Raw genomic sequence first — 22,223 nt, forward strand, 5'->3', positions numbered from 1 at the left:
TGCACAAGGTCGTTTCCTCAAGATCGTAACAACATAACACACCCCTTGACGATCGACTTCTTTTTTTTTTCTTTTTAGTTTTCCTTTTGGCACCCGAGCCGCGCCTGGTTTCCACGAATGTGAACGTGCGGGTTTTTTTAATTACGAGAATCGGCGCATGGACGGGATAACCAGCTCGTGATGTCGACGTATGATGTTGGAGCTGTTTTGTTTTTGTTTTTTATTTTTCGAGTGGAATTATACTACGCTGCTGTGCATGAGGATGCATATACCTGGACATCGGGGGATCGATGACCATTTTTTTAATATACAGCGTGTTCGCTCTAACTAGTGAGTGCGACACTAGCAACACATTAAAATAAAATGAATAATAAATTTGATGTTTTTTTTAATATAATACGTGAAATAAGTTCAAAATTTTAAGTATATCTTATATTGTTAATGGCGTCTTTGGTCTGACCGCTCTAGATATTGTTAATGACGTCTTTGGTCTGACCCAGTGGAGAACCAAATCCACAAGAGCGTCCAAAACCTTGCGCGATCTTCCTAATTCTTGGAATTGACATCCAGTTATGAAGATGCGAACTCCCCCCCGATTTACGGGTGTTCCAAGCAAAGAATCACGAGCACGAAAGGATCCGAAGGGGTCGCGTGCACCTATTCAGCCAGTCCTACCGACGCTCTACCAAGTACGCTCTGCAGTACTTGGTAGGGGGCGCTTTATCGAGCTTGTTGTCCCTAAGTTGTCCCCACAGCGCGGTGTTTACTAACACAACAAAACAAAGAAATTGAACTTCGCCTAGCATGGTCTGGGCACGAGCGCTTCGCTTTGACCAGTGCTTTGGACGCACGAGAAGCGGCCTTCGAATCGTCATCTTCGATTTCTCTGATCAACAACAAACAATAAAATTAGGTTTGTTGTTCACACAGCTTGTAGCATGCCGCTAGTGGCGCGACCGTTCGATCTCCTTTCCAATACAGCGTCTCTCAGGTGAGAGAATGGATGAAAGAAAGCACTGCAAAAAGGCTGAGGCGCGTGAGCGTCTTGAGAGACGCGGTTTGAGTCCCGCTCAGCTCGTGCGCTGGCTTTAGCAGCGCTTTCCCCCAGTCTCAGCTGAGAGCCGCCGTTTCTGCCGCCAGTGCGTCGTGCCGCGTCTCAAAACGAGCGCGACGCTGACAAGTGGCGACGCCCGACACACGCGTCTGCCGTTTTTCGCCGTCTCTCTAAACAACTACACTCCAAAACAACAATTCGGCGTTCAGAGCACAGACGTCAAACACGATGATACCAACTTTCAAGAGCGGCTTAATAAAGGGGTACTCCGCCGATTTTTGAGCTACCTCAACTAACTATATTTTCTGACTCCCCGGCCTTTACCCTTTCTGGTATGCTATTTAGTATCGTGAAATTCATAATAGTTATTGCGAAATCGGCAAATGAAAATGATGCAAAAATTAATATTAAAATATACCCGCCCTTTTCAGTGTCGTGACGTCAGTGGAAGGCCAGCTTGCCACTCGGGCGAGCGGTCTAAAAAATAGAATATGCCAATCATTTGTTCCGTGCTGAAGCGCGGGTCCTGGAGCGAGCTTCCCAAGCATTCATTTGACACCATGAAACTGCTTCGAATCAGTTGGGAACAAATTCTACAGTCCAAAGAGTGAACCCCTACACTTCCACTGACGTCACTTTTTCGTTGTTGCCAGTAGAGACTTTCAGTTTGAAAAACAGGGTGAGGACCAAAATTGTAAATTCAATAACTTCGTGAAAAAAAAAATTATTTTAGCTCAATATTTGGGATACTATTTTGGCGATGCTGTTTGGCGAGTTTAGCAAAAATTTCAAGCAAATCGGGGACCATGAAGAAATCGGCGGAGTACCCTTAACGAACCTTGCTGTCTGGCTAAACGAAGCGGGGATTGCGAAATGAAATAAAATGAGGAGCACTTGAGAGTGCGACCATTTGTAAATAGACTTCCTTTACTTAATTTTATTTTTAAGTTATTTATTTATTTATCTAATTTAGCCTTCAGATTCCTGGAGGCATCTTATTACGGATAATTGAGAAGTACAAATATCCGAATGTCAAAAATGTATACTCCCAGATACACACAGATATATATATATATCCACATATACACAAGCATTAAAAAAATCACTATAAAAATAACTAACACGAGAGGAAAAAATGAAAGACGTTTACAATTCGAGCGCAGCTCTTGAGGAGGAAGAGGGGAGGGTTCGGAGTGAAAGGGCTCCTCCTCTTCGTCCTCCCCCTGCCATCCTCCTCTCCTGCACCCCTCCCATTTAGTGGAAAAATTTCTGCTAAATTTCTTGCTAAATTTGGCGGGAAAATTTTCTCGCTCAATTGACGGGTGACGTCACGCGTCAATTTTACGTGTGACGTCATTATGGGAAATATCCCACTAAATTCAGCGGAAAAGTTTTACCCTCGTGACGTACCGCGTGACGTCACGTGTGACGTCATTATGGGGAACATCCCATAATGCAACGTGCGGTTACGCCGACGCGCCGTTCAACCCGGAAACGGACGCCTGAAAGCTGCACTCTAAAAAAAAGGAGTGCTGAAAGTTAGCCGTGCTCAAAGGTTTCATGCATACTTAACCTGATTAAAAAAAAAAAAAAAATGGGCAGCCATCTTTATCTTTAGAGTCCCATGATGCATGCAATGCATTTTATAGTCAACTGGTGAAGGAATGGGTGTGTCAAGTGACGTGTATTTTCCCGCTAAATTTAGTGAGGAAACGTAATGGTTGTATAAATCACGTGACGTGAGGTCACCTAACATCGATTTCCCCCACTGCAATTAGCGGAGAAACTGGATTGGTGTTTAGGCCATAATACGTAGACTTTCCCGCTAAATTTAGTGGGCAACTGAATTGATGCCAATATCCCGCTAAAGATAACGAAGAAACTGAATTGATGTTTTGGCCACTAGACGTGAATTTTCCCTCTAAATTTGGCGGGGCAACTGAGTTGACGTATAGCCTAAATGTGATGTGCCGTCAATTTCCTCAAGGTGGATAGGTCACATGACGCCCCTTTTTCCGCTAAGTTTAGCAGAAAATGCACGCACCGACGGACGGACTGACAACATTTTGGGATTGGGGGGTAACGTTAAAAAGCACTACATGCTTTAAAAAAAAATAATGAAAGTGATGTTCGACGTTTATAGTAAGATAAGTGGCGGTCTTACAGGACACTACTTTCCTCTCTCACTCGTAATGCGTGGAATAAAGTGAGAGAAAAAATGCATAAATTATGCTGCATGGGGATTTAATCACGCTGCTGACGACATCGGCTACTCGAGCCCTAAAATAAAGAGACGTTGCAAATACACGCAAGAAAGAAATCATAATGCCGCGCGCAAAGTAGGCAGCGCGTCCGTAGCCTAACGGCTATCGCGCTTGCCTCCCACGCGAAGGGCCAGGGTTCGATTCCTGGCCGCGGCTATGCATTTTTGTTAACACTGTAATGTGATGTTCTGGTGAAATCGAGAACCGTCTATAGTCAGTTACAGGTTAAGAAGGTAGCGGCAAATGCCCCTCAAAGGGAATCAGATATCCCTCCGCCACCTCCGTCACGGGAGCGTCCCACCGCTCCCGTGACGTCGCGGCCAACGCGCGAGGAGGGTCTTGCCTTTCTGTACATATTTGCTTTATCTTTGGACTTTGACTTAGCATTGTGGAAGCCGTGAGAGGGAGATTAGAGTTCTCCCCCACCGACGGAAACAAATACGACTTTCGGGGATTAGCTTCCCCCCCCCCCCCCCCCCCCCCCCCCCCCCCCGAGAATACAAAGGCTGCTTTCAGGGGCTCGGTTCCCACTCCGATGAATACAAAGGTCGCTTTCAGGGATCGGAGACAAGTGGGAATCCATTGAAGCGGAACAAGGAGCGTTTCCAGTGAACTCTTCTTTCGACTGCGGAGAGATTTGAAACGGGCGCATCACACTTGTGGGAGGAGCTTCTCCTACCTTCTTGACTTGTAACCGATTTTGAGGTTAGAATTTTCTACGCGTCGAATCAGCTCCCGTACGGAACGGGCTCCCGTACAAGTACGGACGAAACTTCGTTATTGCCCAGAGTCCAGACGACCGCAAGGCATTCTTTCTCAGTCGTGGAGTAATTTTTTTCCGCATTGGACAATGTCCGACTTGCGTAGGCGATGACTCGCTCGATGCCTTCTTGCACTTGGACTAGTACTGCGCCCAGTCCCGCGTTACTTGCGTCCGTGTGAATTTCTGTTTCCGCATCCTGGTCGAAATGTCCAAGCACAGGAGGAGCCCGGAGTCGTCGTTTGAGTTCGTCGAACGCCTGCTGTTGCTCCTCTGCCCATTCGAACTTCTCGGCGTCCTTCGTGAGATTCGTAAGTGGTGCGGAAATCTTTGCGAAATCCCGAACGAAGCGTCGATAATAGGCACAAAGTCCAAGGAATCTTCGCACGGCCTTCTTATCTGTCGGCGCTGGAAATGCCGCGACGGCGCGAGTCTTCTCGGGGTCTGGGCGGACGCCTTCGTTACTAACCACGTGGCCAAGGAACTTCAGTTCGTCATAGGCGAACCGGCACTTTGACGGCTTGAGTGTGAGTCCAGCGGTCTGAATGGCTTGAAGAACAGCTCGGAGTCGTCTCAAGTGCTCGTCGAAGTCAGCTGAAAATACTACCACGTCGTCAAGGTAGACGAGACAACTCTGCCACTTCAGCCCTGCCAGTACGGTGTCCATGGCACGCTGGAAAGTTGCTGGCGCCGTGCATAGTCCGAAGGGCATCACCTTGAACTCGTACAGTCCATCCGGCGTGACGAAGGCTGTCTTCTCTCGGTCCCGTTCGTCGACCTCGATTTGCCAGTAGCCGCTTTTCAGGTCCATCGATGAAAAGTATCGAGAGTGGCGCAGCCGGTCTAGAGTGTCGTCGATGCGGGGGAGTGGGTAGACGTCTTTCTTCGTAACCGTGTTGAGCTGCCGGTAGTCCACGCAGAACCGAAGAGTTCCGTCCTTCTTCTTAACCAGCACGACTGGAGAGGCCCATGGACTGCTTGAAGCTTGGATGATGTCGTCATTCAGCATCTCTTAAACTTGCTGATGGATCACCTCCCTTTCCTTAGCGGAGACTCTGTACGGCGATCGATGCACAGGGCGCGCGTCGTCCTCGGTAACGATGCGGTGCTTGGCAACCGCGGTCTGGCGCACCTTCGACGACGTCGCAAAGCAGTCGCGGTATTCGGCGAGGAGGTTAACCAGCTGAAGCCGTTTAGGGTCCGGAAGCTTAGGGTCGATGTCGAGCTGCGCTGGCGACGTACTGTCTTGCTGGGGCGGCGAGGATTCGTCAGTAATCGCGGTGATTTCGGCGGGGTTTCGGAGTTTCTCGACGTGGCCCACGGCTGCACCTTTCGTGAGGTGTTGCGTTTCGTTTCGGAAGTTCGTCACGAGGGCCACAGTCCGCCCATCCTGAAGTTCAGCTACTCCCCTTGCGACGCCTATGCCTCTTCCCAGGAGCAATTGGAGGCTTCCCTCGAGAAGAACTTCGCCAGAGGAAGCTTCATCGATCCCGACAAGTACGAAAACACTCGACCGCGGTGGTAGGTTTACGTGGTTTGCGAGGACTCGGACCGTGGGTGACGTCGCTTGGGGTTCCTCCGCTGGTGGAGCAGGTCTTCGTAGCGTCAGCCGGTTTGTTCCGAGGTCGATGACGGCGCCATACTCGCAGAGAAAGTCCATTCCGAGGATAACGTCCCTCGAACAGTCATGCAGAACGACGAACTTGACAGGGCACGTTTCACCGTGGATCTCGACGCGAGCAGTGCATCTCCCGACTGGTGTGATGAGATGTCCTCCGGCGGTTCGTATTTGGGGTCCTTCCCACGGCGTCATGACTTTTCGAAGGCGGCGGGAGAGCCTCCCACTCAGGACCCACTCAGGACTGAGTAGTGTGCTCCGGTGTCCACGAGTGCCGATGCGTCGTGGCCGTCGATGACGACGTTTAGGTTGTTGGACACCGTTGCAGGGGCGTCGTAGCGATGCGTGACGTCGGGAGAGTGGGAGCGCTCCGGCGTTCTTGGAGGCTCTTTACTCGGGTCGTCTTCGGCAACGGCACCTCCAGGCGTTGCCGCACTTAGTTTTCCCGACGGGATAGGGGGGACAGGCTGTCACGGCGCGACCGACGGAAAGGCGACGCGGAACGTCGGGGGGATGGAGAACGGGAACCTCGTGGTGCGGTGGGCGCTGGTGACGGAGGGCGACGGAGGTATTCTTCGATGTCCCTTGGTCGTTCTCCAAAACGAGGTCGACGGTCGTTTGGAGCGAATCCTCGCAGGCCGAGCTGGCGGTAGGGGCACCTCCGGTAAACGTGGTCAGCCTCCCCGCAGTGGAGGCACACCGGGCGTCCGTCATCCGGGCGCCACACGTCGGTCTTTCGGAGTCCACGCTGCTCTTGGCGCGGCGCGTACTGAAGCGAAGAGACTTCTCGTTGGGGTGCAGCTGGGTACTGCCGAGCAATAGGAGGCTGCGGACGACGAACAACGGCGGCATAGGTCACAGCTGGTGGTTTCGGTTCGGCGTCGGCGAGAACGTCTGGCTGGAGCGCTTGCTGGACCTCTTCTCGAACAATCTCGGCGATCGAGAGTGAAGCTGGGTGTTCGGCGGCAGGTATCAGCTTCTTCAGTTCTTCACGGACGATGTCCCGGACTATTTCTCGGATCCCCGGAATATTGGTGTTGAGGGCGCAGCTTGACGGCGTGGGTGCAGCGACGGCAGGAGCTCGGTGGAAGTGAGCGGCTCGTGCTTGCAGGGCCCGTTCAATGTTGGTCGCCTCTGTTACAAACGTTTCGACGGTGGTCGGCGGGTTGCGGACGAGGCCTCCGAAAATGTCATCTCGTACGCCTCGCATCAGGATCCGCAACTTCTTTTCGTCGGTGGCTTGAGGGTCGGCGCGAGTGACCAGGCGCAGGACATCCTCGACGAAACTGGTGATGGTCTCGTTTGCGCCCTGGGTTCTCATTCGAAGAAGGTCCTCGGCCCTCTCCCGTCGATACTGGTTTGTGAAAGTTCGCCTCAACTCATTCTTGCAGGCGGTCCACGAGATCAATGATGTCTCCCGATTCTCGAACCAGTGCCTGGCCGTTCCTTCGAGCGCGAAGTAAAGGTTCTGCAGGCGCTGGTCGTCCGTCCATCGGTTGTGCTGGGCCACCCGCTCGTACTGTTGAAGCCAGTCCTCGACGTCTTCGTGGGCGTCCCCGTGGAATGGCGTCGGAGTCCGGGGTGCGACTGGCAGGTAGATGAAGGCAGGAGCGGCCGGGGTCTGTGACTGCTGGCCGTCCATCGTCGGCTTCGTCGGCTGCTTGGTCCTGGGTGGCAAAAGTCCGTATTCCGGGTGTAGACCTTGGGTGCGGCGACTGGTCCGGGTTTCAGGTTCCGCGTCGAGTGGTCTTCTCACCGGGCTCGGAATCGGGCTTGCACTGCGGGCCCTGGGAGGGGAACGCTGCACGGGCATGCGCTACCCCGCACCTCCACCAAAATGTCACGGGTGGTGACCGAAATAAAAGGAAATAAACGGGAATAAATAACTTTTAATGTGGCGAACTTGTGCCAAAAATAAAAGGGTACAAAAGATAGTAACAGAGCGTCGCGGGCGTCGAAGTCGGCGTAAGAGCAGAGTCGAACGCTGGGGCGAAACTGAGTCCGGCTTGCCTGCGGAGCCGCTTTTGTACACAAGTTGGCTTCTGGAGCATTCGACGTAGAAGGTTCGACGCGTAGAAAATTCTGACCTCGAATCAGCTAGACGGTTCTCGATTTCACCAGAACATCACATTACAGTGTTAACAAAAATGCATAGCCGCGGCCAGGAATCGAACCCTGGCCCTTCGCGTGGGAGGCAAGCGCGATAACCGTTAGGCTACGGCCGCGCTGCCTACTGGGCGCGGCAATATACTTAACAGAAATAGAAGTAAGAACAAGAACTTTGCAAACAGACCTAGTCAAGAAGAAAAAAAAAAAAAAAAAAAAAAAAGAAAACCCGATTAAAAAATAAAATAAGTGAGATTTATTTTATCAATATCAGATTTTTTTTTATATAAATGAGATTGCACTGGTTGAAATCACTGTAGCTATAAAACAGTTATTCCTAATTACTAGACGTACTTTCAAACATGGCAGATTGATTGGACAATCCGTCCTATCACTGAAAATAATGCGGTAGCCTACCATTGCTGTAAATTTAAAATACAGTTGAATTACCAACTCTTGAGAAGTAAACCCTGCCATAGTAAAACGACAACAGCTTATTTTTTTTTTTAGTTATTGAAAAAGATTAATTTCTTTTTTTTTCCGTTCTATTTTTGTTTTCCAATATGACATTAATTTTCTATCGTTAGTTTCTTTCTGCCGCCTCCTTATTTACTTGCAAGAGAAAAGTGATTGGCAGAAAGAAAGATGAACGTCGTGATTTGCTGAAAACCACTGCTTTGATCCGTGTTCAGCCTAATATAAACAGTACTTGATTTACAATACCTTGATTTCACCGGAAAATTGATGCCAATAGAAAGCATCAAATAATCAACAAACGGTGAAATACTAAAATAATATTTTTGGGGATTATTTTGGTGTGAAAGGTTTGATTTAAATAATCAGTCTCATTTAAATCACGATATAAATCACCTTGATTTTTATTCTCCATCCTGCACCTGGTTGATGGTCCTTAGTCCGTTATCTTGAATTTGGGTCTTTATTTCTTTTTTTATTTGTTTAACGTAGAAACCACTGTTGAAATACGTTAACATAAGAGGACAGAGAATGGTAGTTCTATAGTATGGTGCCTGGATCGCGTCTTCGACTGTTGTGTTTAGCGTCCTATCCCGCCCATACATCAAAAGTGGTCCCGAAGTGGCAACAAATGACGTCACAGAAGCCGGAGTGTCATGCTGTTGACTGTCGCGATCCTGGCGATTGGTCGTAGAGATGCTGGCGAAAAGCGCGAGCGAACGCGAGTGTCGCTGTCGTCACGGCGTCCCAGGCGTCCCAACTTCCAGCTGCTGTAGCTTCCGTGGACTGTCACAGTGGAGAGCGACCTGCAGCAGAACAGGCGTCTGCCATATACACCACAACCGTTAGGACGCCGCCAGGATCGCAACCGGCGACAGCATGACACTTCTATGACGTCATCAGGCGGAAATCGAGGTACCACTTTTTTTGGCCGCGGTAAACACACCAGTCGGAGACGCGTTCCAGGCACCATAGTTCTAGCAAAGGAACTGACGCGAACAATACTTGGTGATCGACATGGTTGAAAAAAAAATCATGGTTTTATTTATTTATTTATTTATTTATTTGTTTGTCTACAAAATAACCTCAGGGCCCCGAGAATCATTACAGTGGGGAGTGGGTGATTAGTGCGAAGCGAAATTTGATGTTATCTGTGATGGTGACGATGTTATCGGGAAGGCCATTCCAGTACACAATAGTTTCGGATAGAAGTGAATGCTGGTGGGCTGTAGATTTGGTCTTGGGTCGAGCAATCTTGCGTGAGTGGTTGAGTCTTGCTTATATATAACTGGGAGGACTAAGAAGGGACTCTTAAAGGGGAAGAATAATAAACTTTAGTGAAGAAGGCAAAGCCGGGAATATTTACGACGCGAGGAATGGTCGGGAAGGGTTAGTTGTGATTTCATTGCAGTAACACTTGAAAAACGGGAGAAGTCGGAGAGAATAAAGCGTGCAACACGTTTTTGAATCGCTTCGATTGCATGAGTCAGGTCAGACTGGTGAGGGTGCCATATAGATGAAGCGTATTCTACTAGTTTAGGACGAACAAGAGTGATATAAAGAAGTCGTTTAGGTGAGAAGGAACAGATTTAAAATTACGACGGATACGACCAAGTGATTGATTCGCCGACGAAATTGTTTTATCAATATGAGCATATTCCAGGATATGTTAGGGGCTAAATGCAGACCTAGATACTTACAATGCGTGTCGGAAGCAAAATCTCGTTACGTGCTAGTGTAGGTATGGGCAGAGAAGATGAGCGTGCAGAGGGTAGATGCATGCACTTGTTAACATTCAAAGACATTTGCCAGGTACGGCACCAGTCAGTAATTTTGTTCATATTATTCTGACGAACGAGATGGTTGTTTGGAGCTTTTATTAGCCGGTAAATAACACAATTATCAGCAAAAAGGCGAATGGACGACGAGAGTTGAAGAGGGAAGTCGTTAATATATGTTAGATAAAGCAAAGGGCCGTTCCCTGCGGAACGCCGGAAGAAACGGGAGCTAAGGAGGAAGCAGTGGTGTTAGCTAAAACGAATCGAGAGCGATGGCTAAGGGAGGATTCAATCCATTTTCAAAGTTGGGGTTATATATTTAGTGAAAAGAATTCAAACAATAAACGGTTATGTGGGACTTTGTGAAATAGTTTAGCGAAGTCAAGAAAAACAAAGTAAGTAAAAAAGCGAGAGTCAAGATTTTTAAAAAAGATCGTTAGTAAAAAAAGAAGTTGGGTCTCGCATGAAAGATGTTTGCGGAAGACATGCTGAGCGTTGGTGAAGAATTCGCACGAGTCCAGGATGTCAATAAGGTGCTTGCAGATGATATGCTCCATGATTTTGCTGGAAATGCGAGTCAGTGATATCGGGCGGTAATTTAATGGAGACGAAAACTTGCGGAATAAAATAACTTTATATGCAATTTTTTTTATTTATATCTTTTATATAAGATTAATTTGATTTATGTCACCGTAGCTCTAAAATAGCGATTCTTTATCACAAGATGTATTTTCACACACGGCTGATTCATTGACCAATCCGACCGATGACTGATAATAATGCTAAAGAAATAATTAAAGTAAGTCTAATCTATAGTTTAATTAACAACATTCTTACTGATGTAAACCCGCTATATTAGAACAAAAATAGCTCGAATTTTTTTGTTATTTAAAAAGCTACATTTGGTTTCTGGTGCGAATTTTGATTTGCTTTGAGTAACTGAGGAACGAAGTGCAAAGTAGACAGTCAAGCACAGTACTCCGATCTCCCAGAAGAGTACCGCTTTGTGCCCGTGTTCAGCGTAATATATTTCTTGATAATTTTTATTTAAATATAAACAAATGCACGTAAAAAAATAATTAAATAATTGCTAATTGGTAAATTAAAAATATTTTCGGGATTTTTTTCGGAATGTTTTGATTTGTCATCATAATAAAACTGGTCTGATTTATATCGCGAATTAAGTGACCTTGATTTTTATTTTCCACTTCGTTATTCAACTTTTCTTTTTGTCTTGTTTTCGCATGCTAGACATTATATTAGTAGTTCGCCCGTTAACTCATTCGCTCGAATTTTGAACAGTGGTATTACAGAAGCAGCGTATTCATTTCATGTGGTGTTTAATTAACGCGTTGATTGCTCAGCAAATGTATCAGATTCGGCGTTGTCCACAGATGGAGGCAGAAATTGGTTCTCGAGCAATCTCCGGTTGATTCACGCGTCACCCCACACGATCGCGTGCTTCGAGGTTGCCTTGCCAAAAGGAGCACTTCATTCGGTGTTTCCTTTCCCTGACTGACAATTATGGTCTTACATGGTTTTCGTCGTATTTGCCGAGTGCTCCTACGCGCACCCCGCGGCGCCACAAAACCGAAGAAATTTCCGCGCTTTGCGGAGGCATGGCATGGCGACTTCGCCACATGACGCCTTTGCGCTGCAGGGAAGTACAGAGTAAAATAAAAACTAACAAACCGTTTTTTTGGTTTTTATATAAGCCATGCGTCGTAGAAAGCTGAAACATCCGGATAATTGTGACGCTAGCGGTGGCAATAGAATTCAAAATTTTAAGAACATGATGTTACTTAAACCGAGGAATCAAAAAAAAAAAAAAAGTATATGAACCGATTTTGTGTATATGAACCGACGTCAAACGAAAAAAAAAAGTCATTGTAGGTACTTGTGGCATTTATTTGACTGAAAACAACTCGCAAGCAAAAATAAAAATAAAAAGGTCTTTTATGATAAGGTAAAAAAATACCACCTGTAAAAAGTTTTGCGTGAGCCTCGATTTTTTTCATTTACCTCGGTTTTTGGGTTCCTCATAATGAGACTTGCACCTTTCCTCTTAAAGATTTCGATCCCGCTCCTCGGACTCTACGGGATGAACCTTGACTATCGATCCATTTATTTAACCAGCACGCGCCTTGTAAAGTTTTGGAGCACATCATTTACTCTAATCTCGTTAATTTTTTAGGTTCCAGTTCTTTCTTTTTAACTTCACAACATGGTTTTCGCAATTCACTGTCCTGCGAAGCTCAACAACTTTCACCGATGACCTACTTTCCCTTCTTGATCATGCATCCCGCGTTGCCTGCATCTTCCTCAACATTTGCAATGCGCTTGACAAAGTTTCCGACAAACTATTATTTTTTAAACTCAGTAGGCCTACACTTAAGATTGACCCGAGTGTTTTGTCATGGGTTCAATGTTTCCTAACTGATCATTCGCAGTTTGTTACTACCAATGGAGCTAATTCTCATCTCAGCCCTGCTACTTCTGGTGTTCCCCAACAGTCCGTTTTAGGGCCCCTTTTACTTCTTATTCGTATTAATAGCCTACCAATGGGTGTATCCTCGTCCATTAGTTTATTCTCCGACGACCGTATAATCTACCGTAAAATTGCTAACGAATCTGAGTGCATTGTTGACTTTTGTTTTTTTAGAGCGCAGCTCTTAGACGCCCGTTTCCGCGTTGAGCGGCGTCGCCGTCGGCGTAACCACCCCGCTAAATTTAGCGGGAAATTGAGTTGGTGTTGAGGTCACGTGACGTCAATATTCCCGCGAAATCTAGCGGAGAAACTGAATTTGTTCATGGATGACGTGACACGAAGTTATGTAACATCGTTTTCCCCGCTAAATTTAGCGAAGAAACTGACTTGATGTTGAGGTAACATGACGTCAATTTTTTCGCTAAATGTAGCGGCACGAAACGTTATATTGTATCCGAGTTCGCGCCGATTTCTGATGCAGCACTCGTTTCCCGTACGACCCGAACCGATTTCATGCCGAATGCCGAAGCAGCCCATCTTTCAAGTAGCCGTGGAACACTTGCAGTTTCCGTATATTTGCTATATTTTTCGAGCGTCCATCTTTCGTTCTTGGCTTGAAAAGCTTTTGACAATGTTATAAACGATGGTTTCTCAAAGGTAGTAACGTGTATTTGATCCCGCAGATACCGCCGACTCTTCGCTCTAATGAAATCTAATTCCAGGGCCACCTCACAGATGGCGCCAGCATGCCAGTGTTTTCTCTCGTCGTAAGAGATCGCAAGAACTCAGTCCTAAGCAAACGCACATTTTTGACAACGGTCTAATTGGGTCTTTGAATCTTTGCAGAGCGGTCTCATCAAGGGAGAAGGGTACCCGTTCGAACGGCATGACGTGGTAACCAGGGATGGCTATATCATCGAGATGCACCGCATCCCACGGGGTCGAGCACCCTGTCCGGAACCCTGCAAGAGAGAACCCATCTTCGTCATGACCGGACTACTCGCCGACTCGGCCTCTTTTGTCCTCGACTTCCCCAAGCAATCACTGGGTAATGGCACATTAGAGTCACTCCTTTCTAAATGCAAATGACCTTCTGCAAGAGCCATGGTATCAACCGACATTTAACTAATTTGTCTAAAAGCCCTAGATTCTTCGGGACGCGTCGTCGGTATTGTCTTATGTCTCTCATTCGTTTTCGCAGGATCCTTAAGTTTTCATACTAGCTTTATGTTTGGCTTGGGCAGTCCTTACGTGGTGATAAAAGGGACTAATCTTAGTTTAAAGTATAATTTTAGGCGGCTGTGACGTGATCGTGGCGCACTGTTGTCATCACTAGTCACCTTTCATGAAAGCGGTATATAGACGTCACATTGTCTTGCGTATTATTAGTAGAAGTCTAGGTTTCGGTGTTCACCGCTATCGTTCGCGAGCAGCAATGTTGGGTTGGGTGGAAAAGTGATTTGCGTACGCGAGTGCTGATGTTTATTGAAGCAACGTCTAAGGTTGTCGCGTTCTGATCGACCTTAGGTCTGCAATCTTCGACTGAAAGGAACGCGGTGAACTGAAGTCCCGATTGATGATTTCAGGATACGTCCTGGCCGACAACAAGTACGACGTCTGGCTGGGCAACACGCGAGGAAATACGTACGGCAAACGTCACAAGAGATACAGCCCCAAATCGAGACGGTTCTGGAACTTCTCGTGAGTCGGTCAATTTTCCACTCGCAAACCTGGGTCGCACCACGGTTACAAATCTACAGTCCAGCGTGCGATCTCCACAGATCACGTGTTGGTGGCCTCCGAAGGCGAGCAAAACACGCGACACACGCACAAACTCTGAAAATGGAGCCTACCAGGAGCATTCTATAAAAAGTATTCAAAGGCAGCCATATAGCTCTGTGCTTTGCGGTTGAGTTGTTGACAGCGAGCGTTCACCAGATTCCCTTTTCACCAACAAAACTGCTCTTTATGGTGGACGATAAGTTGTTTTCCCCACAATTCGTGCCGATGAGGACACATCCAGCCGACCCTGTAATATAAACATGCATTTTTACCTCCACCCTCCACCCATCCGCATTCCAAGTCATGGATATTCCGGGCAGCCATCTCAACCCCCCCTCCCTTCTCCGAAAAAAATTCCTGGCTAGGCCACTGACAAGGGTTACAGAACGTAAAGGCGCAAGTGAGCTGTTGTATATTGAACATTTCGAAGCAACCCGCGACTGAGGAATACGAAAGGTGACACCAAGAGAAGGAGAACGTCTCTCTATAGGGGTATTCACTGGACGCCATATTTGAGTGTGCTGTTCATTGCGCATGCTCAGAACGAGCTTACATTTATAGGCTGCCAAGAACGGCACCCTTGATGGTGTGGAATGCACGTTACAAAAGAACTGTAGAAGCTCGCCGACGGCGCGCACTCAGCAGCCGCGAACTCAGCTATGGCCGCCATTGAATACTCCCTATTCAAGATGTTTTCGTCTCTACAAAGGGTGGTGTGTAAAGCGAAGGCCGAGGATTGGTCTCGGTGCGTGCGGATACCGCATGGTGGCGCCTTGGAGAGGGGCGCTGCAGGGGCGGAAACGCAGCGAGAGAAAGCGCGGCGACTGCTTGTGTGTTTTGCAGCTTTGTTACATCGGCCTGCGTAACACTTGGAGTATTATTTTTCGTGACTGCTATCAACGTGGTACTTTTTCTTTATTTAAGCAATTGTAGCGGTTTCTACTTCACTAGCGCGAGGCAGTGCACAGATCCACCCGTCGTCAAAATGCCTTTCGCATTTACGGCGGGGGTTTCATGGAGAGGCTTGTCAGCCGCGGGCCCACTTCTGAAAAGCGTCGGGGTTTCTCGGTGCACGAAAAAGGGACAGCTCATACCCACACGACTTGTATCTCCTCCATCGCACCCCAGCACAAAACACCAGCGTGGCTTTTTTTTTTTTTTTTTTTTTGTGGAAGTTATGGCATATTATTACAAGAAAGCCGAGTAAGACTGATGCGACCGTAACCCTGACAGCTCCAGGAGCCACTGATCGGGTGTTCTAGAAAGGTTCTAGAAGAGATAAGGTGTTATAGAATATCCTACCACGGAGCAACTCAACTGCATACGGCGCCGCAAGGTACAGCGCCAAATTTACCCTTAGTGGCATCAACCAGCGGAGGCACCACAGAAAAGGGCCGCGCTTTTCACACCTCCCCTTCTAGTACACCCAGTAAACCCTATTTTGGTGGCTCCCTCTTATGGTGCCTATTGGTGGCGTCACGACCAGGATTATCGATTGCCAACCACAATTTCGGCGGTGTGTGTAAAAACAACAACAACAACAACAGCAACGCGGTGGAATCGTATAATAATCGCGTCCTGAAACTAATACCGTCAAAGTTGGCAGCCTGCAGCATACCCTTTACTTAATGAAAGTATAGAATTAATCTTACTCAAAACTTTGTAGTGAGCGTTTGACCAATCGTGGAAGACCGACCACAGCGACGCTTTTGGTCGCGCACGTCTCGAATACGCTTCAGTTCTCCAAACCTCTCCTGAACGCCTCCTATTCAAAATGTGAACACAGTCCAAGCTCGCAGGAAGAACTTGAAAGGAATCTCTTGGAATATCTCAGAGTGGCAGTTGATGCTTCGCTAAGAACCTTAGCGATGCATAATTTTTGTTTTGTTTTGTTCTACTACACTTTCATCTTGCAGGTTTCACGAGCACGCCAAGTACGATGCCCCGGCTCAGATCGACTACATCCTGAACGTGACGAACAGGAAGAGTCTTCTCTACGTCGGCTTGTCTCAGGGCACCCTCATGTTCTTCACGATGATGTCCGAGAAGCCAGAGTACAACGACAAGGCACAGACTTTTTTAACACTTTTTTAGCATCCGATTTTTCGGATTTGCGACGGCGTGAGCATAAGCGAATTTAGTTTCCCCGCTAAATATAGCGGAAAATTGACGTCCCGTGACGTATGCATCAATTCAGTTTCTCCGCTAAAATTAACGGGAAATTTGATGGCACGTGACCTAACATCACGGGCCCTACACACGAATGCAGCTTCCCCGCTAAATTTAGCGGAAGAAATTACGTCACGTGATCTATTCACCAATTCAGTTTCCCCTCTAAATTTGGCGGAAAAATTGACGTCATGTGACCTATGCACCAATTCAGTTTCCCCGCTAAGTTTGGCGAGAAAATTAGGGAGTTTCCGTGAATCGCTCTCCTCTCTCCGCTAAGCTATTCGCAACTGCGACTGTGCGCCGCTAGCCCTGACTGAAGAAACCCGGACATAAAAAAGTTACTCCGCTAAATTTAGCAGAAAAATTGATGTCACGTTACCTAGTCACCAATAGACCGATCTCACTAAGCGTTTGGCGCATGCGTGACGCCGCCATAACTTTAGTTTACAAGAGGCGGACAGCCGTGCATGCGGGGGCTTGTGCCGTCTTGTGCTCTACATGCGCAGAGCTCCAGCGAGGTTGACGCATGCGCAAGGAGACTAAAGTTCCCCCGATGCATTGCGGCAGCGGTGGCGTAGTCAAACTGAATGGTGAGATCTGTCTAATTTCCTCGCAAAATTTGGCGAAAAACTTTTAGCGACGGCATAAGCAATAACAAAAAAAAAAAAAAAAAAAAAAAAAAAAAAAAAATGCTGCCGCTTTTTTGACGCATTATGCGTTTAGAAATTGCGGATTGCATACTTTGCATAGACTTCTGTGACAACAGTCAGAGCGCTTTATTTGCATCCATTTAGAGAAGAAAAAAAAGTGTTCTTCTATGCAGCTCCAGTACAAGAAGTAGCGTCACCGCTTCATGTTACAAGATTAATTTTTTAAGACAAACGAGCAAAAAGACATACATTTTCTGGTGGTTTTATAATGCACGACTTGGATGCACCGTTTTGTACTAGAGCTCATTCTGATCTCAGCTGGCTTCCTTCTTTGTTGCAATCTCTGTTCCTCATGAAAGGGTCGGGCCTGGTTCGGGCTATCACAGTTCTTGCAGCAGTAGAATGAGACAGAAAGAAACAAACAAAAAACAGCTTTTTTGTGTGTGTTTTCTTCTAATTTCCTTCTATATTTTTCTGCATTTTGAGTTTGCATCTCTGGTCCTGGCTAGTTTCCTGTTCGGTGTTCTGCCATTTCCGCTTCAAGTTATGCAACTGGCTCAACTTTGCGTTGGGCCGGTGTGCCGATTCCTATTCCCGTAAAATATTCTCACGACAATTTTATTGAAAGATTAAAAAAAAATCTATTTGAGATAATGAGTACACGATACCGAGAAATCTAGTTTAGATAGAGTAAACAATACTCTCGATTAAATGTTTTTGCAAGATACCAAATTACTCCCAAAATTGAAATAAAGTATCTTGAGTAACGAAATGAGATCGGCACATCGGCGCACAACAAATATATAAGGTACTGCGGTACTATTTATTTCCAGGAGTAATTATTTCTTATGCACTCTTAATTATAAATTATACACAGAATCAAGACTCCGTGGGAATCAAACAGCTAGAGCTCGTACCATAAAAATAGAAATGCTCGTAAAAGTTGCACCGTTCGGTGTTGAGGCGCGCCTTTGCAGCCCGACCAAGCGTCTAGCTCGTGGTCTGATGTTTGTGCCATGGCCTACGACTGTTGATATCCATACCACCCATCGTCGGTGACTGGTTAAAAGTTCAGGGGAAGCCCCTCCCACCTCTTTGCACTTTAGCAGAGCGAACGCTGGAGAGGAGGCAACCTCCTCTCCAAAGTTCGTTCGGCTAAATTCGAAAGAGGGAGGAGCTTGGGGAGCATCGGAGTTCCACAAATGATGACGTCACGCGCAGGCCTTGTATTCTAGACCTGGTGCTGATTGCATACGCTGACACAGACTCCGCACTGAGTGCATCCTGCCGCATCATCACACATCTGTTGTAAAGCACGTTCAAGTGTACTGTCGCCTGAGTATAGACCTTTCCAATGTCTACAAAATCACAGTCCAGCGCATGCCATCTTCACAACCCAACACGTGCGTGTTCGTCACTTCGGAAAGCGAGCAGAGCACGCGCCTGCGCACGAACACTCAAAATGACACCGGCCACACGCTCTTTTTTAAAAAGTACTAGAGGAGAGGTTTGCGGTTTCGGAAAATCCGCGTGTGGCGATTGATCATGCGATATATACCCTTCGTTCTCGGGTATTTCATTCAGGTGAAGGCGTTTGCGGGGCTGGCGCCATTCAACAAACTGGCCCACATGATCGTGCCGCCGCTGGAACTCGCTGCACCATTCGCGGAATCGTTCCTGGTACGTAGTCTGTATAGGCCCCTTTCGAAAGTGTGCCCTCTGGTGGAGGCTGTGGATTCCCTGCACAATGGCGGACACAAAAAACGTCACCAATGTTGGAACCCCACCAAAACTCTAATAATCACACTTTCAAATCTCACATTCTGTGATGTCGCTCGCTCCACCATTGTGCAGTGCTTCAGACATTTTTACAATGGGCTGTGGAACGCCCTCGGAGCGTGCGCTCTGTCCTGCGATATGTCAGACGTCGCGCATGCGTCCACACCTCAGCGACTCGCCAGTTTTTTTTTTTGCTTGCGTGATAAGCGTTAGAAAGCTGTATATAGGTTCACTCCAATCCGCCTTTACACGTATACAGGAACCTGACAGGCGTTCCGTTCTGAAATGTGATTCTGCCAGAGCAGTCCTTTTGTCTGTATGGCTGCATCTCATTGTAGCTCCGCGGCCAATGGGATTGCGACATGACAGACAATATAGGAACGCCGAATGTCTTTCGTAGGATGTGGGAACAGTGTGACTCTTCATGGGCCGCACCCTGCGCTTCTCATATATTGACAGTGACTATGGCTGACCTGCTCTGTGCACCGACGTCATTGTGGAGTGTCTGTTCTCTCCCGATCAGCGCGCCGTCAATGCGGCGGGACAGTACGAAGTGTTGGCCCAGGGTTCTCCCTTCATGCCCATCGCCCGAAGATTTTGCTCGCTCATTACAAGTAGAATCGTCTGTTCGTTGATCGGGGACACCCTTACGAACTATGGAAGCAGGTACATTAACGAGGTGAGTGCTCGCTGTTAATACTTTTTTCCCCCCTTTTTTTTTTCTTGGTTGTTTGAGCCGTTTGGCCTTTCGGTGTTTTGCGTCCACACGCGTAATCAATTATTTTAAAATTTTATTGCTGCGCGCTGTTATACCGAATCTTGTTTAGTTTGCCCATGCCAACGTTCTTTCATTTAGAAAGTCCAAAAGCAGCAAACTTCTTTAAAACATGTTTACAAGATTGGAATTAACCGTAAGCTGATTGATTTCATTAGATTTCAATATTCAGTATGTTCAGTGTTCAGTATGTATGTTCAGTATGTTCAGCGTTCAGTATGTCCAAATTGATAGCCGCCCCTGAGACACGCTACCAATCACGCCAGGAGTGCGCCAGGGGTCGGTTTTAGCCTTTAGGACATCTAACCGTTTTCAATCCCGAAATTATTTTAATCTTTTTTTCTTTTAAATCTGGTGTGGGAAATGGGTTTGAACATTAACAAGTGCTCTGTTCTACAAGTCTGCAATAAGAAACAAGTTTGCAATAAGAAACAAGTTTTTTTAACTATCTGCAGATAAATACCTAGGAGTAACCATCACTCAACACTTAAAATTAGAATAACCACATCGTCTAGTGCTCTTAGGGCTCTTTGGGAAATCCAAAGTAAGCTTTCAAGAGCCCCAATGCAAGTGACGCTTGCAGCTTACAAAATCTTGATTAGACTATGCCTGGAGTACTCCTTACACCATGACTAACATATCTAAGCTCGAAAAAGTACAGATAATTGCAGCTAGGTTTATTTGCAGTCGGCACAGAAGAACGCACGGCGTGACTATATGATTAATTAACTAGATCTTGAAACGCTTGAAGATATGCACTTAGAAAAGAGGTTCAACTTTTTGTACACGATATATCATGGTTTGACTCGAATAGATCACACTGTTTACATCACTCCAGTGTCGTGAGCAGATATTGGTTTTAACAACGGAAAAATGATTAGCGTTGTTTCACGCATCTGATGCATTAAAACTTTCGTGTTTTTCCGCCAAGACAATGATTGCATGGAATCAGTTGTCAAAGATTGTTGATTGTTAAAATGTAGAAACATTAATTACAAATTTGAGAAGTTCGCCCTTGCGAAAATCTTTTGTTACTGATAAACATAATCCTTGCTAGGTGGTGTATTATTTTTATGCCTTGTATTGCTGTTCCCAACGTTTTTCTCGGCGTCGTTTATGTTGTTCACTCCTGCTTGGACTCAGATGAGTACGCAGTAGTATTAAAAACAATAAACAAACAAATGAAAAATAAAGACGTTTACAATTCCCTGTAATGCTGAATTAGAGCGCAGCTCTTGAGGAGGAAGGAAGGGTACGGAGGAGGAGGAGGGGCATACCCTCCTCTGAGTACCCTCCTCTTCTCCTCCCTGCCATTTAGCGGGAAATTTTCGGTAAATTTCCCACTCTTGAGTAGGAGGAGGGGAGGGTTCAGAGAGGAGGGAATGCGCCTCCTCCTCCCCTTCTTGCCTCCTCCTCTCTTGAGGGATTTCAATCTTGCGATACGCCGTGATCTGAGAAAGATATATATATATATATATATATATATGTATCTCGCACGATGTGGTGTAACCACGTGACTTCCGCCACTCCCTCTCTCCTCCCCCCTCTCCGTGCGGTGCGGGGGTTTCGGTTTTGGTTTCGAGCAATTGCGCAGCGGACGACGGACGTTGGACCTTTACTTCAGAACTTACGTTCACGGTACCGGCAAATTCTGTCTTCCTTGAAAACAGAAATTTTGGACCGATCAAAAGAACTGATATTCATCCCGTATGACACGCCCGACCAGCAAGCCGATTGCACGAAGACGTCGCCGAGTCGTCGTCCCTTCTCGGGGCTGAAGACATCGCTCGCTCAAACATCAAGCACGAAGTGCGTACTTCGAGTTGAATACGCACGCGTACGGTTTCTTTACGAGGTGCGAATGTGGCCTATCCGTGGTGCTGCCCGACTTCAAGCCAGGAGCGCATGTATTGAAAGGAAATCGGCAGCAAACTTCCGACATACAGTCGGAAGTTTTTACAATTATCACTGAAAAACCAACAATTGTTGTGGACGATACGTCGCTGTTCTAAATGGTATGGGATTCCATTTTTGACACCTGTGAACTCGATGTAGTCAGTTTCCACAAAAATGCAAGGAGCATATAAATCGGGTAGCGTCCGCTTTCCGAGCTTCGCGTAACTGTTCTACAGGAATTGCAGCCAGCCATTGATCCCGATCCGTCGATATTTCTGAAACTTGTGTGCTCTGCCGCACGATGCCACTTTCAGACGCAGGACATAGGTATGTGAGGCAGCTCTTCACGCAACATCTTGGGAGTATTCTTTCCGGAGCCGATCACGGAAATTCACCACGGGCACTCACTACTAATTGCCAACACTTAAATGTACAAAACAACTCATCTTGAAGTACAGAACAGTGAGCGGAACAAACATAACTGCAAAGGAATCGCACGGGTGAAAAAAAAAAAAAAAAATCCGCACGTTTGGGTGTAGCCATGTGACTTCCGCCACTCAATCTATCCTCTCTTCTCCATGGGGTGCGGGAGTTTCGGTTTCGAGCAGTTGCGTTTTTTGGCTTTTT

The 22,223-nt window shown here is 46.8% G+C and overlaps 1 protein-coding gene across 1 annotated transcript in view; it reads left to right on the forward strand.

Annotated features, from left to right (window-relative positions):
• Positions 1-22,223, forward strand: part of LOC8027170 (lysosomal acid lipase/cholesteryl ester hydrolase) — a 41,784-nt gene that overhangs the window by 13,205 nt on the left and 6,356 nt on the right. Inside the window, exons 2-6 of the mRNA XM_042293670.1 lie at positions 13,389-13,590; positions 14,129-14,243; positions 16,241-16,391; positions 18,731-18,826; positions 19,449-19,604. Of these exons, the coding sequence (XP_042149604.1) occupies positions 13,389-13,590; positions 14,129-14,243; positions 16,241-16,391; positions 18,731-18,826; positions 19,449-19,604 (720 nt within the window). The remainder of the gene's footprint in view (positions 1-13,388; positions 13,591-14,128; positions 14,244-16,240; positions 16,392-18,730; positions 18,827-19,448; positions 19,605-22,223) is intronic.

Source organism: Ixodes scapularis, unplaced genomic scaffold (assembly GCF_016920785.2).
Source record: "Ixodes scapularis isolate PalLabHiFi unplaced genomic scaffold, ASM1692078v2 PGA_scaffold4__175_contigs__length_147842914, whole genome shotgun sequence".
Taxonomy (NCBI): domain Eukaryota; kingdom Metazoa; phylum Arthropoda; class Arachnida; order Ixodida; family Ixodidae; genus Ixodes; species Ixodes scapularis.